This window comes from Capricornis sumatraensis, chromosome 8 (genome assembly GCF_032405125.1).
Source record: "Capricornis sumatraensis isolate serow.1 chromosome 8, serow.2, whole genome shotgun sequence".
Lineage (NCBI taxonomy): Eukaryota > Metazoa > Chordata > Mammalia > Artiodactyla > Bovidae > Capricornis > Capricornis sumatraensis.
In genome coordinates this window covers 42,924,222-42,938,615 of record NC_091076.1, presented here as the reverse complement: position 1 = coordinate 42,938,615, position 14,394 = coordinate 42,924,222, and the positions used below count along the sequence as shown (strand labels likewise).

The following is a 14,394-nucleotide window of genomic DNA, read 5'->3' as shown; positions in this document are numbered from 1 at the left end:
GAGTGTCCTCAAGCAAGGAAAGTCCAGGTCCTGAGGGTGGAGAACTGCCCTCTGGAGTGGTGGGCAGCAGAGAAGGGGAGAAGCCAGCAAAGGGCTCTGAGAAGGAAGCAGAGGGCCGCGTGTGCATGCCAACTGACACTCCAACCAGGATGCTTACAGTTTGATGACAGGGGCTTATGTTCTAAATATTCTCGTAGACACATGAGACCCAACTCCTCAACCTGACCCTCAAAAATTCTGTCACAGTGTTTTACATGAAAATATATCTTGATTTGACCCTGATGCTGTGTCAGCAACTTTCTTGAGTTACCCTCTGAGTCAGACCCTCCCAGTCCCTGGGTCCCCACTTGTTATAAATGAGGGGCTCATTGCCTTTTTGCTTGAGTTGTTGAATGAGTATGAGTATGAGCATCCTTTTACCTTTGAAGCATACATTTTTTCCCTCTTTTATTAGATATTTCCCTGCATACTTAGGACTTTGTAAAATATGCAGCCAGCCCCTTTTCTTTGCAGTCTGAATGTCTAGTGCGTGCCTGCATAGTTGTATCTGACTCTTTATAACCCCATGGACCGTAGCCTGCAAGATTCCTCTGTCCATGGGTCTTTCCAGGAAGAAATACTGGAGTGGGCTGTCATTTCGTCCTCCACAGAATCTTCCCCACCCAGAGATCAAACCCATGTCTCTTGTGTCTCCTTTGCAGGTGGATTCTTTATCACTAGTGCCACCTGGGAAGCCCAAAGAGTGTGGCATATTTCTAGACAACTGCTGCACCCCTGAATCAATACTGGACATAACTCCCGTTGCAAGTTAACACAGGTTTTAGACCAGCCTAGTAGATTAAAGAAATGAACTGCAGCATTAACTTGGCAAAACTATTTATTAAAATAGTGATTTAGGAGATATTTTTCAAATGCCACTCTCAGCTGTATATCTCATTTGAGAACTCTAATCCTCTGCTTCAGGAAAGAACTTTCTTTAGGACATCCCTGGCTTGTTCCTGTGGTTTGGTATAATTATTAATAGTGACCCCTTTCACTCTCAAGAGTCCCAGTTTGGATGATAAAAATTTATGGTCTCCTCCAACAGCCCTTTTGGAATAAAGTCCACGTCTTTGAAGATTGTGTTAATCTAAGAAAAATCACTTTACCTGTCCTACAACAGAATATTTGGCACCCTACCTTACAGACATTTGCATATTTCTTCAGAGCAGCAATTAAAAACCACATAAGCTAATGAATAACTCCTGTGGCTCTCTTATTGTTCAACGCAAATAAAGTAACTTCATAGGGGCTCCCCTAATATAGCAGGCCTGGGAGGGAATCGTGAGGGTTTCAAGTTTGTGTTTGCAAAGCCATCATTTAAATTAGTTTTTCCACTTAATATGTACAATAATTTGTTCCCACACTGGACAGCAAGGGAGCAGAGTCTTAGAGAAATCTGACTCTGTGCCGTGTACGGCACCATTCATCCTTGAATTCTGCGCCCTTTGTGGTTTCCTACACCTTTTACAGACTTGAGTCACCCGTTTTACTGTTTTTCAGGAGAGGGTGTGCGGTGGTTTAGCAATCTGAGGGTAGTCAGATTGTCAAAACATCCCCAAAGATGCTCTGAGATTTACTGCAGAAAGCAGGTTTCATGGTGCCGGGCAGCTGCTGGGAGGAGGCGACTCACAGCATGTTAGCACACGCTCCTTTCTGGAGGGAGAACGGCTTGCCAGGATAAAGCTGGGCACCCTTGTGGACAGTCAGGCACATGGGCTCTCAGGAAGCCTTGTGATCTGGGGGTAGTGGGAGGATGGGAGACAAGGATGGTCTGCCTGCTTGCTAAGACCGTTGCAATCTAAAGAAGCTCTAGCCTGACTCGAGTTTATATTCTATCCCCACTTACCTGGGTCCCTATTTGCAAACTACTTCTGAGCAAAGGAAATAAGTTCAAAGCAAAGCAAGGGAGCACAGACGCATTTGCCCTCCAAAAAAATGTGCTTGGAGAGTGCTTATCTTGGGGGAGAAATATACAGCAGCTGAGCAGCTTACAGAGTCACAGCCAGGAAACTAGAAGAGAACCACGGCATAAGGTTTAGTTTGAAAAGGCCTTTGCACAGCCTTTTTCCACCTCTCGGGTAATGGTGCCATGGCGGGGGGTGGTTAGAAGGCTGGGCTGTCACTTGCCGGAATACATCCAGAAGACCCAGAAAACTATTTTAGAGTCAGCAGTGCTCTGCAGAGATCTCGCAACCGAACCTTGTCATTTTACACAGGGTCTTTCAGAATTCCAGCCTGGGAACTGCTAGACCGTGGTTCTCGTCAAGCCACTTTGAAAGTGAAAAGTGAAAGTCGCTCAGTTGTGTCCAACTCTTTGCGACCCCCATGGACTATACGGTCCAGGGAATTCTCCAGGCCAGAATACTGGTGTTGGTAGCCTTTCCCTTCTCCAGGGGATCTTCCCGACCCAGGAATTGAACCCAGGTCTCCTGCATTGCAGGTGGATTCTTTACCTACTGACCTATCAGGGAAGCCTTTCAAGCCACTTTAGTCTAAAAGATTTAAAAATTGTAAATTGAGAGTCATTTCTTCCCGCTGTGAAGAACTGTCATGAGACCTAACTGAGTGACTCTGGAAATTAGCTGCAGGACTTCCTGCCCAGTGGGGAGCTCGCTCACTGTGACCGACCACTGTCCTTGCAGAGGCAGCGAAGCAAAGTCGAAACCTCAGGACCCAGTCCTCAATTTTGCATTCTCTGGTGTAAAGAGCCCTCTTCCCCTCAACTGTATAAACTCCAGGTCCTGAATCTTGGTCAGCCTGCTACACACAGTAAATCTAAATGTCTGATGTTCCAACAGGCCCGGGTGAGAAAAGGAGATGAGGTGAGGATGATTCAGCCGGACCCGGCTGGGAGAACACGCTGGGGCCTGTGATGTTGGATCAGGCAGAGTGTTGACGGCTGGCTCACGTGATGTCTCAGACAGCCACCCCCTCCTTGCCTCCACCAATGTTTTAAATTCATTTTTAAATGCAGACCCAATCTCTAATCCACATAGAGTGAATGATTTAGCTTTTCCATGTTTTAGGGGGGTCAATTTTGTTAATTGTGTTTTTCAAGGAGTTTGCCCATGTTGCTTAAATTTTTAAATTTATTCACATAGATCTGTTCACAATATATTTTCATTCTTTTTTTTAAATGTCCATAGGAACTCATACTGCCAATTTGTGTTTTCTCAAATTAGTACTGGAAGACTTAAGTTTGAATTTGGCTTTTTCATTACAAGCTGTTTGCCCCTACATACGTTACTTAAAATGTCTAGGCTCTTTACTGGATTAGAAATATATATTAGAGGCTAGGATACTATAATATGTTCCTTATTATTTAGTTAGCTTAAAGTGCCATGAGATATGAAAAAAGAGAGTAATCACTGTAGCCGATATTATTCTTGGAAGGTATCACAAGACACTGATTCTTGACCTGAATATTTCAGGATATGTGAGCTAGCCTATAGGGCTGCGTGTGCACACCCAAAATGTCTAGGTCTTATTTTCCTCATTTCTTCAAAATGGGAAGAATAATCGTTATCTATTTTTAGGACTGCTGGGATGATTAGATGACATGCGTATAAAACCTGGCACATACCAAGTGCTGGATCGATGCTTGCTCTTATTATCATGTAACATAATCTGACCAGTTGTCTAAATTGTCTTTCAACGCTGCTCAGACCTTTTAGTAGAGGAGAGGAGGAAACTAAGCCATGGATGCCCTCAGCACTTACAGCCCAACTATCCTCCTGGTTAAACCATTAATTGGGCTTCCCCTGTGGCTCAGCTGGTAAAGAATCCGCCTGCAACACAGGAGACCTGGGTTCGATCCCTTGGTTGGGAAGATCCCCTGGAGAAGGGAAAGGGTACCCACTCCAGTATTCTGGCCTGGAGAATTTTATGGACTGTACCGTCCATGGGCTCGCATAGAGTCGGACACGACTAAGCGACTTTCACTTCATTTCAGACCAATAGTTGAATAGGTGTGAAGGCGCTCAGCGTTCACACTATCAAGCTGATGCGTCAAAGGATTACCATTACCAGATCACGGAAGAAGAGGCTGGGGCAGTTCAGATGACTAGTGTGAGGTCACTCACGTCGAAAACCAGGCGTGCCGGACCCAAACCCAGATGGTGGGCCTCCTGAAACTGTTATACGCGTTGCCTCGCCTCCAAATTCTGTCTACCCCGCGAGGCGGAGGCGCAGCCCACGACCTCAAGAGCCCCGTGTTCAGCCAGACCGGTTACCTACCGTCTGTCTCCCCGCAGTTCACTTAACTTTTTAGACACTCTCACTTGCCAAACCTGAAAACTGAAACCCACACCTCCAGCTTTGTGACCAAGATTACAGACGAGAAAAGCACTTCGGAAACTGTCAGAGGCTGTAACGAATAGCCTCTGCAAAAGGGCATCTGCGCGTGAGCCTCCCCAGTCCCTGGGGCCCAGGAATCGCTCGGGTCCCCCCCCGCCGAGCCGCGCGGGCGGGGTGAGCAGGGGTGTCAGCCCGCGGGGCTCGGGTCTGGGCGTTTCTGCAGCGGCCGGGGAGGAGTTCCGTCCTCGCCCCCGTCCCGCCCCGCCGCCGCCTCGCGCCCGCACTCGCGCTCCACGAGTCTGTCCTGCCCGGCCCCCGGCGGCGCTTCCCGGGTCCGCAGCTGGCACCGCGCGGCGGGCGGGCCGCCACCATGCAGGTCCCGCACAAGGAGCACCTGTACAAGTTACTGGTGATAGGCGACCTGGGAGTGGGCAAGACCAGCATCATCAAGCGCTACGTGCACCAGAACTTCTCCTCGCACTACCGGGCCACCATCGGCGTGGACTTCGCGCTCAAGGTGCTCCACTGGGACCCGGAGACCGTGGTGCGCCTGCAGCTCTGGGACATCGCGGGTGAGCCCCGGGGCCGGGAACTGGGGCGGGGGCACCTCGCAGACCATCTCCCGTGCCAGGGCAGCGGCTCGAGGCCCCGCGGAGACCGGGTCTGCCTCCCGGGCGCTGCGCCGCGAGAGACTTTCCGGGGTGGACTGCAAACTTGGTTTCAAAGGAAACAAAAAAAGTTTCTCCCTAGCGCGCGGCAACTTCTCGTGCGTCCCCTGGCGCTTTGCGGCGGCTGCTTTCTCTCCCTCCCACAGCCTCCCCTGGGATCTCTGGGCTCAGCGCGGGCCTCCCCGGGACCCAGAGGGAGACCCTCCGGCATTGCACTCGGTTCTTGATCCCAGCTCACTTTCCAGGCACCGGCAGTCCTCCGGGTGACGCCGCCCGGAGCGTCCCGCCCGCCCTTTCCAGCCGGGTGCCGGGACCCCCGAGGGGAAGCCCCTAGACCTGGTCACAGCGGGAACCCGGAGAGTTCCGGACTAGAGGCGTTGCCCAGTTCCTGTTCCTAACTGCTCCCTTTATTTCAACTTTCGACACCCCCTTTTCTACCATTCAGTCAAGAAAGCTGGAGGTTCTCTGCTTGGAGAAAGCCAAGGACCTTTCTGTGTCTGCTTTGGGGGTAAATCTCTCACTGTTTCTGTTTGCCCTTCTGTCTCTCTCGTCTATGAAAAGGAGATCGAGTATATATATTCCTGTTAGGCTCACTTTTGTCTAAGGGTCTATTCTTTGCGACCCCATGGACTCTAGCCCACCGGGCTCTTCTGTACATGGAATTCTCCAGGCAAGAATACAGGGGCGGGTAATCATTCCCTTCTCCAGGGGATCTTCCCAACACAGTGATGGAAGCCAGGTCTCTTGCGTTGCAGGCGGATTTCTTACCGTGTGAGCCACCAGGGCAACCCCTTTCTATGACATTCGCCACAGATTTCTTGATTTGTTCCTAAAGTTTTCACTGAGAGGTCTGGAAAATGAGGAGCCTCTTACAATGTTTGAAATCAGAATTTTATTCCCAGGGTTTGTACCAGGAGTTGGGGCTTCAGTCTAAGGTGGAGGTGCAAAGAGTCCCTGGACCGAGATTCTCGGCGTGTCCAGCCCCTCCCTTCCGATCCCTGAGCTCACCATCCTGCTCCCCACAAACCCCTTCAGCTCAGCCGCTTCCCCGTTAAGTTGGAAGTCAGTCAGACAATGACAACTTGGGGACCCTTCTGTTAAGAAATTTTCAGGTCCCCTGGGATTCCTTGTGAACCCCTTCAAACAATCAATCCACTTCACCTGGGTCTATTTCACAGTCTGTGGCACTAGGAATCTTTACAAATGTTGGACCCAAACTGGCCACTTCTCTTTCAGAAAATAGGTTCATTTTAGCAGGTGCATTTGACTGGAAACTTCTTCATGGCTTGAAGTGAGAACATATGTGGGAAGCTTTCCAAAGGGCATTTCTCATTCTGGGGAGTCCAGTGCCTCTTTAATCGGGAGCTGCCGGGTCTTATGATAAAACTCGGCATCTGAACAGATTCATGCCTTTAGTGTCATCGTTAACTGCTCTAGTAGCACAAGGATTAACAGAGACCAGAAGATGTCGTTGGCCACTATCTGATTGGGCTCTATATCAAGAAAATCCTCTGTGAGTCTGGGCACTTTGCTGCTGCTGTTTTTAGTGTCTAACACCTCTGATGTTGCATCAACATCTCTAGGATCCGGGTGTAGCTGTAATTTAGTTTTTTATGTGAAAATCAAATGAGGATGTGACCTCAGACATGTTACATAATGTCTGTGAGTCTCAGTGTCCTAAGTATACTAGGGTTTAGAGATGAAGAGCCTAAATCCCACTCGAAATGCTTCCATCAGAATCCCTGTTTCACCCCATATTTCTTGGGCAATTTTAAGTAAGTTTCCTAACTTCCTAGTCTCTGTTCCTTATCTGTAAATAGAATGCTTTCTCCCAACAAAGGAGAAAACGAGAGGAAAACTGACAAATGCTAACTGAACTCATTAGTACTTACTCCCTAGGAGAACTGCAGGAATTGTTGCTATACTAGCTTTGTTTGCTATTTGTTTTTTTGAGTATGTGTAAATGCTAGGCAAGAAGGACATGATATAAGTGTGCTAATTAGATCTTATTAAATGATAATTCCTGATGAACGAATATAACCTGTTCTAAAACACCCAGTACCATTTTCCAGCTTTATCCATATTACAACATGCTGTCTTGAGCAATTTCATTCCCAAGCTTAGAAATACCTCCTTCAGTTCTGAAGTTGCCGTGGAGGCTATAGTCACAGAAGTCTGTGAATATAAGAAATCCAAGGAGCCTTGGAAAAGTCAGCTCTATAGATATGGTGGTGTGCACGCACCATCTCTGTAGGGAAGTTCATTTTTCCCAGAGCTTTGATGTTCAGTGCTAACCTGTCATTTCAGCCTCCAGCCCAAAGAGCCCTGTGGGCTGGGTTTGAAGTTCTTGGTGGTGGTGGTGGTGTGGTCACTCAGTTGTGTCTGACTCTTTGCAACGCCATGGACTGTAGCCCATCAGGCTTATCTGTCCAGGGGATTTCCCAGGCAAGAATACTGGAGTAGGTAGCCATTTCCTTCTGTATGGGATCTTCCTGACCCAAGGATCAAACTGGAGCCCCCACACTGCAGGCAGACTCTTTAACCAACTGAGCTACCCAGGAAGCCAGCTTAGAAGTTGGGCAGCAGGCAAAGCTGGTTGGGGGGGAGCTGGGCCATTGTGGGGAAGGATGATTGGAGTGTACAATGGACATATTTCAAGCTCCATAGCTAATTCTGTGAAGAGTAAGTGCATATGGAACCCAGCCTCAGCAGCCCAGTCAGACCCCCTCAGCTAAGTGTATCTTAGAGCGTCTTTAGATCTGCCTGTCGGTCCAACCTTGGGGAATGCTTCCTGTCTCCTTGCTGCTCACTTCTGGTGTGTGTCTTATAGGCACGGGTAGTGACACTCATTTTGAGCTTGCTAGGGGTGTTGATGAAGTAGAGGAAACTTGCCCTGTCCTGAGAGGATATCACATCCATCTGCTATCAAGGGAATCTTTTGCTCAGTTAGAGTTTTAATATCCATTTGGTTCAGGGCCAAGTTGGGTCCTATTTGTTCAACTAATTCCCGTGATCTTTGTCTTGTTGTCACTTAGACTGGCCAGTCTGCTTCTGAAAAAGACTGCAGAAAGTACCTTTTAGGAACTTGTGACGTAGACCTTGAAATCACTGAGATGAATCCCACAAACCCCATAGAAGACTCTGAATCCCAGTGATTCCACCATAGAGGAGCATCTGAGTTAGCTTTGGATTTGGAAACTCTTGATAGAGTCAGAGAAATTAAGTAATTTTGCCAAAGGCCACCCAACTAGTAAGTGGAAGAGCTGAATTTGACTCAGGTCTGTTTGATTTGGAATCAAGCCATGCTGTTTATAACCATAGCCCTGTGAGGGCCTGGTGTACAGCTGACCCACTGGGGTTATACACAATTCCTCTTTAAGGGCACTGCTTATTTAGTAGATAGATTATCTTTGCCTTCTTTCCCTTATTGCTAATATGTTTTTGGATGGTACCACAGTGCAGAGAGTGGAAAGAAAAGGAACAGAAATATATTTCTGGGCCTCCCTGATGGGTCAATGGTAAAGAATCAGCCTGCAATCCTCCCGAGACATGGATTTGATCCCTGATCTGAGAAGATCCCACATGCTGTGGGGCTCAAGCCTGAGTGCTCGACTATTGAGCCTGTGCTTTGGAGCCCTCGTGCTCCAGATACTGAAGCCCACATGCCCTGGAGCCCAGGCTCTGCAACAAGAGAAGACCACAGTGAGAAGCCCTCACACCGCAACTAGAGAGGAGTCCCCGCTCACTAAAGCCAGCGAGAAGCCTGAGCCGAAACCAAGACAGAGCACAGTCATAAATACATAAATAAATACAAATTAAAAAAAAAACACTCAAGAGTTTCCACCCAGTTACAAAAACACTAGTTTCAAAAAATAAAAGGAAAGAAAATCTTATTTCTGAAAATTTGATTCTTAGTTATAGGGTTTTTTCATTTTATAGAATAATCCAAAAAAAGAAAAAGTTCACACTTGAGACACTCTTTTACTACTCCTCTCCGAATCCTGATGCTTTGACTATTCCATTAAGTAACTCGCACAAGTCACAAAGCTAGTAAGCAAAGTTGGAATAAGCTGCTCAGTACTAACGGCACAGAGGGACCACATTAGAGCAGACGGAGACTGCAGGAGGTACCATCGTATGAACATGTGACATCACAGGGAAAGAAAACGATTGCCATTTGAAAGATGGGCAGCTGAGATCCAGCAAAGTGTCACGATTTGCCCAACGTCGTGTTACAGCTTTAGAATATCCATAATTCATAATCCATAATTAATATATTAGAATACATCTGAAGTATTCTATTGATTACTTTGATGACTCCATTAGCACTTTCAAAGAGAACAACCCAATTTTGTCTACAAATCTTGCTGTGCTTTGGGAACCAGGTACTGGAATTGGGACAGTAATAGTAATAATAGCTAACATCTTTAGACATTTATTCTTGCAATTGTCTGTGCATACGTAATTTTTAATTTCCCAGTAAAATAGCTGGTTAAGTGGTAGTGCTGGAACTTAAAACTTGGTCATTGGATCTAGCACCTAGGTTCCTAATAGTTTTGCTCTACCTTCCACAGTTCAGAAATAGAATACTTCAGATGTAGTCTAATAAATATAGACTATGGCTATTCGAAAACGGTAATGCTTGACATGGAGCAAATCATCAAGCCTTGCTGGATCTAAATCCCCATCTTTAAAATGACGATTGTTTTCCTGTGATATCTCCTGCACGGTGTTCTCTCTTGCAGTCGCTTTAGCTCTAATACGGTCTCACTGTGCCCAGTTGCTTCTCTGGTAGCTCAGCTGGTAAAGAATCCGCCTGCAATGCAGGAGACCCTGGTTCAATTCCTGAGTCAGGAAGATCCCCCGGAGCAGGGATAGGCTACCCACTCCAGTACTCATGGGCTTTCTTGGTGGCTCAGATGGTAAGGAATCCACCTGCAATGCGAGAGACCTGGGTTCAATCCCTGGGTTCGATCCCTGGGTTTGATCCCTGGGTTGGGAAGTTTTCTTGGAGGAGGGCATGGCAACCCACTCCAGTATTAACATGCCCAGTTAGTATGTAACAGCTTATTCCAACTTTACTTACTAGCTTTGTGACTTGTGCAAATTCCTTAATTTCTGTGCCTTTGTTTCCTGTCTAAAACCTGGGGACAATGGCAGACCCTGCATCTTAGAATTAAAAGAATGAGATGGGTTAATTCACATAAAGCTGTGCCTGACTCATTCTGAATGTTAGCTATTACTCTTCTTTTTTTAACTGTTATCACAAACTTCTTTCACATACATTTTCCTGCTTGATCGTCTCAGAGTTGCTGAGGGTATAGACAGAGCAGGTGGTATCAAACCTATTTTATATTAGATCAAGAATCAGAGACCCAAGATCACAACAGCTCTCATGTGGCAGAGGAGAGCAAGAAGAGGAGGTCTGTTTAACTCCATCTTTGATGCATATATTTGAGAAAAATGACCAGATCTGTGGGTCATCAGAAAACTCAATCCCAGATTTAACAAATACAGTAGAAAATAAAGTTGGCAGGTGATGTAGAGAATCCTTCTCTCCCACATGAAAGTTTCACTGCAAGACTCTCCTAAGTAGTACATTCCCCTAAATAGTTAAAATCCAACACGTAGGAAAAATATTTCCCCGCAGGGCACATCTGTACTGACTTTCCCCACCTAAGCTGTGTGACGAAGCCCTGGAGGACATGAACTCTCCAACAGGCAGAGGGGCAGCGGGAGGCAGCCCGGGTCTAGAGTTACCCGTGTCTAGAGGCAGGAGCCCAGAGCACCAGTGGCCCCGAGAGTCATCTGGGAAACAGTGCTCCGTTGTTTTGGTGTCTGTGAAGTGCTTCCACATCGTAAAATTCAGCTGAGGTTTTGGACTTGACCTCTCTTCAATAGAGACTTCAACTGAGACTTCCCTGGTGGCTCAGATGGTAAAGCGTCTGCCTACAATGCGGGAGACCTGGGTTCAGTGCCTGCGTCAGGACGATCTGCTGGAGAAGGAAATGGCAACCTACTCTAGTATTCTTGCCTGGAAAATCCCATGGATGGAGGAGCCCGGTAGGCTAGAGTCCACGGGGTTGCAAAGAGTCAGGAATGACTGGGTGACTTCACTTTCTCTTCAATATCTATTTCTTTGTTTAAAATTATTTATCGGCCTGCTGGGTCTTTGCTGCTGTGCGGCCTTTCGCTAGTTATGATGAGCAGAGGCTGTGCTCTGCATGCAGGGCATGGACCGCTGTGGGCCTCTCTCGTTGTGCAGCCAGGCTGCAGAGCTCAGGGCTTCAGTGCTTGTGGTTTCTGGGCCCTGGAGCACAGGCTCGATGGCTGTGGCCCCCGGGCCTAGTGGTCCTGCAGCACGTGGGATCTTCCCGGATCAGGGATTGAACCCGTGTCTCCTACATTGGCAAGTGGATTCTTTACCACTGAGCCACCAGGGAAGCCCTTTTATATCTATTTCTAAAAGACAAATTCTCTGGGACGTTTTAGAAGCATCTGAAATATTAATGCAATGGATCTGAAAATGTAGAGAGTGCTAAATTTGGCAACCGCCGTGCCAGGCAAAAAAAATAAAAATGCATGGCAAGTCTGGGCCACGTTCAAGTGGGCAGTTATTGTCTAGTTTCTAGCCTGGCTAATTATAGAGTTTCTGAATACCATGTGGGTTAACGTGCCAGGTGCTTACAAGTAAATAATATGTATGCTGAAGGGAACAGTGAACTTTCGACACAAGGTAAGGGCTGGGTGGGGGACGCACCTCAGGGCTTCTTACAAGGAGGTCGTTAGACTCTCTGGGCATCACAGACACATGGGCATTAGGCCTGTGGGATAATCTAGGCTTTAGAGGACTGGTTCTGACAGGTGGGCACAGAGGAGCCTGACCAAGGGCGCTAAAATGCTTGAGAGGAGGGAATGTGGGGAGCAGCTCCTGTGTGTGTGTTTGGTTTCTTCAGCAAACGCGTCTTCTAGATGCCTGCTGCTTCCCTGGTGGCTCAGACAGTGAAGAATCTGCCTGCAATTGCTGGAGACCCGGGTTCCATCCCTGGGGTCAGGAAGATCCCCTGGAGAAGGGCATGGCAACCCGCTCCAGCATTCTTGCCTGGAGAATTCCATGGACAGAGGAGCCTGGCGGGCTGCAGGCCATGGGGTCACACAGAGTCAGACACGACTGAGCGACTAACACACACAGACACACACACACACACACACACCCCTATCTGTTAGGCACTGTACTGGTTGGGGAAACAAGAATGAAGACTTGAGCAAGACCTTAACAAGTTCATGGCTTAGTGGGCATGATAGCGTGAGAGCAAATACGCTGTAATGGTGAGCAAATTGTGTTGGTGAACGTGACTCCAAAATTCTCTGGTGATACAGAAGGAGTCCTGTCCACACCACATCCTTCCATGCTCTGAGATTAAGCCTGATCAGACTAAACAAAGCCTCTGGCTAGGGTGATTTCCTGAGCTCTTTCCTAGCACCAGTGACTCCCTGGGAGGGACTTAAAGGCCACACACCTTGAGACAAAAGTTCATCCTCTGGCCCTTTTTAATTCTGTCTCCTTCTCCTGAGGAGCTCATGCATTCCTGTGGCTTTAAACTCTGTACTGGTGACTCCCAAACTGTGCTTATAACCTTGCCTTCTCATGAGGTTCAGACTTACAATTCCATCTTCCTACTGGACATTGCCTTTATGACATCTCAGACATATTGCAAGATCAATATGTCATAGCCAAGTTTAATGAAAAAGCAAGATTGCTCGTTTCCTCCAGCAATAAAGTAAAATATGCTCGATGTAGCAAATGTGGAACGTACCAAAGAAAACAAAAATACGACACAACAACAAAGAATATAGACGTGACCGCTCTTAATGAAAGTAGTAAATGATGTCTTTGTAAATCTTAACCAGGTATAGCTCTCCACATATTGATCTTCATAGTGTAGTGAGCTATACTGCTTTTTACCCAGTTACTAAGACCTGAAACCTCTGCCATCTTTTCTCCTCCTCTTTTGATCTTCATGTGCTCTCTGTCTCCAGGTCAGATGGTGATTGCGCCTCTCCAGCGCCTGCCCTAAACCAGGCACAGCACTGTTATCCCCTGTCCCGCTATCATAACTCCCTGGCTAGTTCTAGTCTCCTCCTCCTCCAGTTCTTATGTGGACTAAGGTCACGTTTATCGTCCCAGACTATCGCTTTGGTGGTTCTTCATTGCCAACAGATTGTAAATATTATGACAAAAGGAATGAAAGTCCTTGGGATGAGATGATTGGAGAAATGATAGCTAGAAAGAGGACAGATTCTAAATTTTAGAGCTGTTGAGGGAGAAGTTCATGGGGTCCTAGATGGTCCGAAGTAAGCGGAGTCCTTGAGGCCTGACCTGGTCCAAAGGAAATCTGGGATCTGTCTCATTGTGGACTTGTCAGAACACAGTTAAAACCCTGTGTTTTGACCCTCTCATTGAGGGTCAACATGATACTTAAGATTTTTTTTAAAATGTGTTTAACTTAAAAAGTCATTTTACAATATGAGAATTTGAGAAGTGTAAGATCCTGCCTGGGAAAATTTGTTCATTCATTTGATAAGCACAGGGTTTTTAGGAGGGGATGAAGTAGGCATTGGTATGGAATCTGATATTCCACAGGGGACATAAAGTTATTTAAATATAATCATGGAGATGATTACTAAGGGTTTTGATAAACCTCTGAAGGAGAAATGTCAGGTGCTGAAGAAAGTCAAATCGTGGCCCCTGCCATCGCCATGGTGTGGAGGAGAGGACTGTGGATAGGAGGAGGTGGAGAGAGGCAGCAGCTGACAAATTACAAAAGGGTGCGTTTGCTCTGCCAGCGGTTAAGAGGGGTCATTGTGTACATTTATCAATTTATCAGACTAAATCTTTGCAGTTTAAGCAGCACCATGATTCTGGCAAATAGGTCATTTTATTTCCGGATTTATAAGTGAGGAGACTGGGCCAAGGGTAAGTAGAACGTGGTGCCTGGTACGCTGTAGTTGCTCAGTAAAAGTGGGTTTGGTGTTAAATGGCCAGTGGGGTTGATACTACAGTCATTGCTCAACTGAAACATTTTGAGGAGAGCTGTCTTGTGGAATGTTTAGACTTGATTGTTCCCTCTTCTGAAAATTAACTTTGGAAAACCCTGCAAAGCTTTCAACCCAATGAGAATCTTTTTAACATTGTATTCTCTTTGCTTCTGGAATGGATCTTCCTGGATGGATATGGTGGCCCTGCTGCTCCTTGGGTGGAAATAGGTTTATTCTGTGAAGGGAAGAGCCTCAGCTTCTAGGTGGGTGTATTAGAGTAGTCTCTATCAACTTGACAAGGTCAAGTCTGAGACTCTAGCCTGGGATTCCAAATTATTGAGTTCCACTA

General features: G+C 46.9%; 1 protein-coding gene across 1 annotated transcript in view; it reads left to right on the top strand.

Moving 5' to 3' along the window:
* Positions 1 to 4,708: 4,708 nt before the first annotated feature.
* Positions 4,709 to 14,394, top strand: part of RAB38 (RAB38, member RAS oncogene family) — a 63,445-nt gene continuing 53,759 nt past the window's right edge. Inside the window, exon 1 of the mRNA XM_068978890.1 lies at positions 4,709 to 4,910. Coding sequence (XP_068834991.1) covers positions 4,709 to 4,910 — 202 coding nt within the window. The remainder of the gene's footprint in view (positions 4,911 to 14,394) is intronic.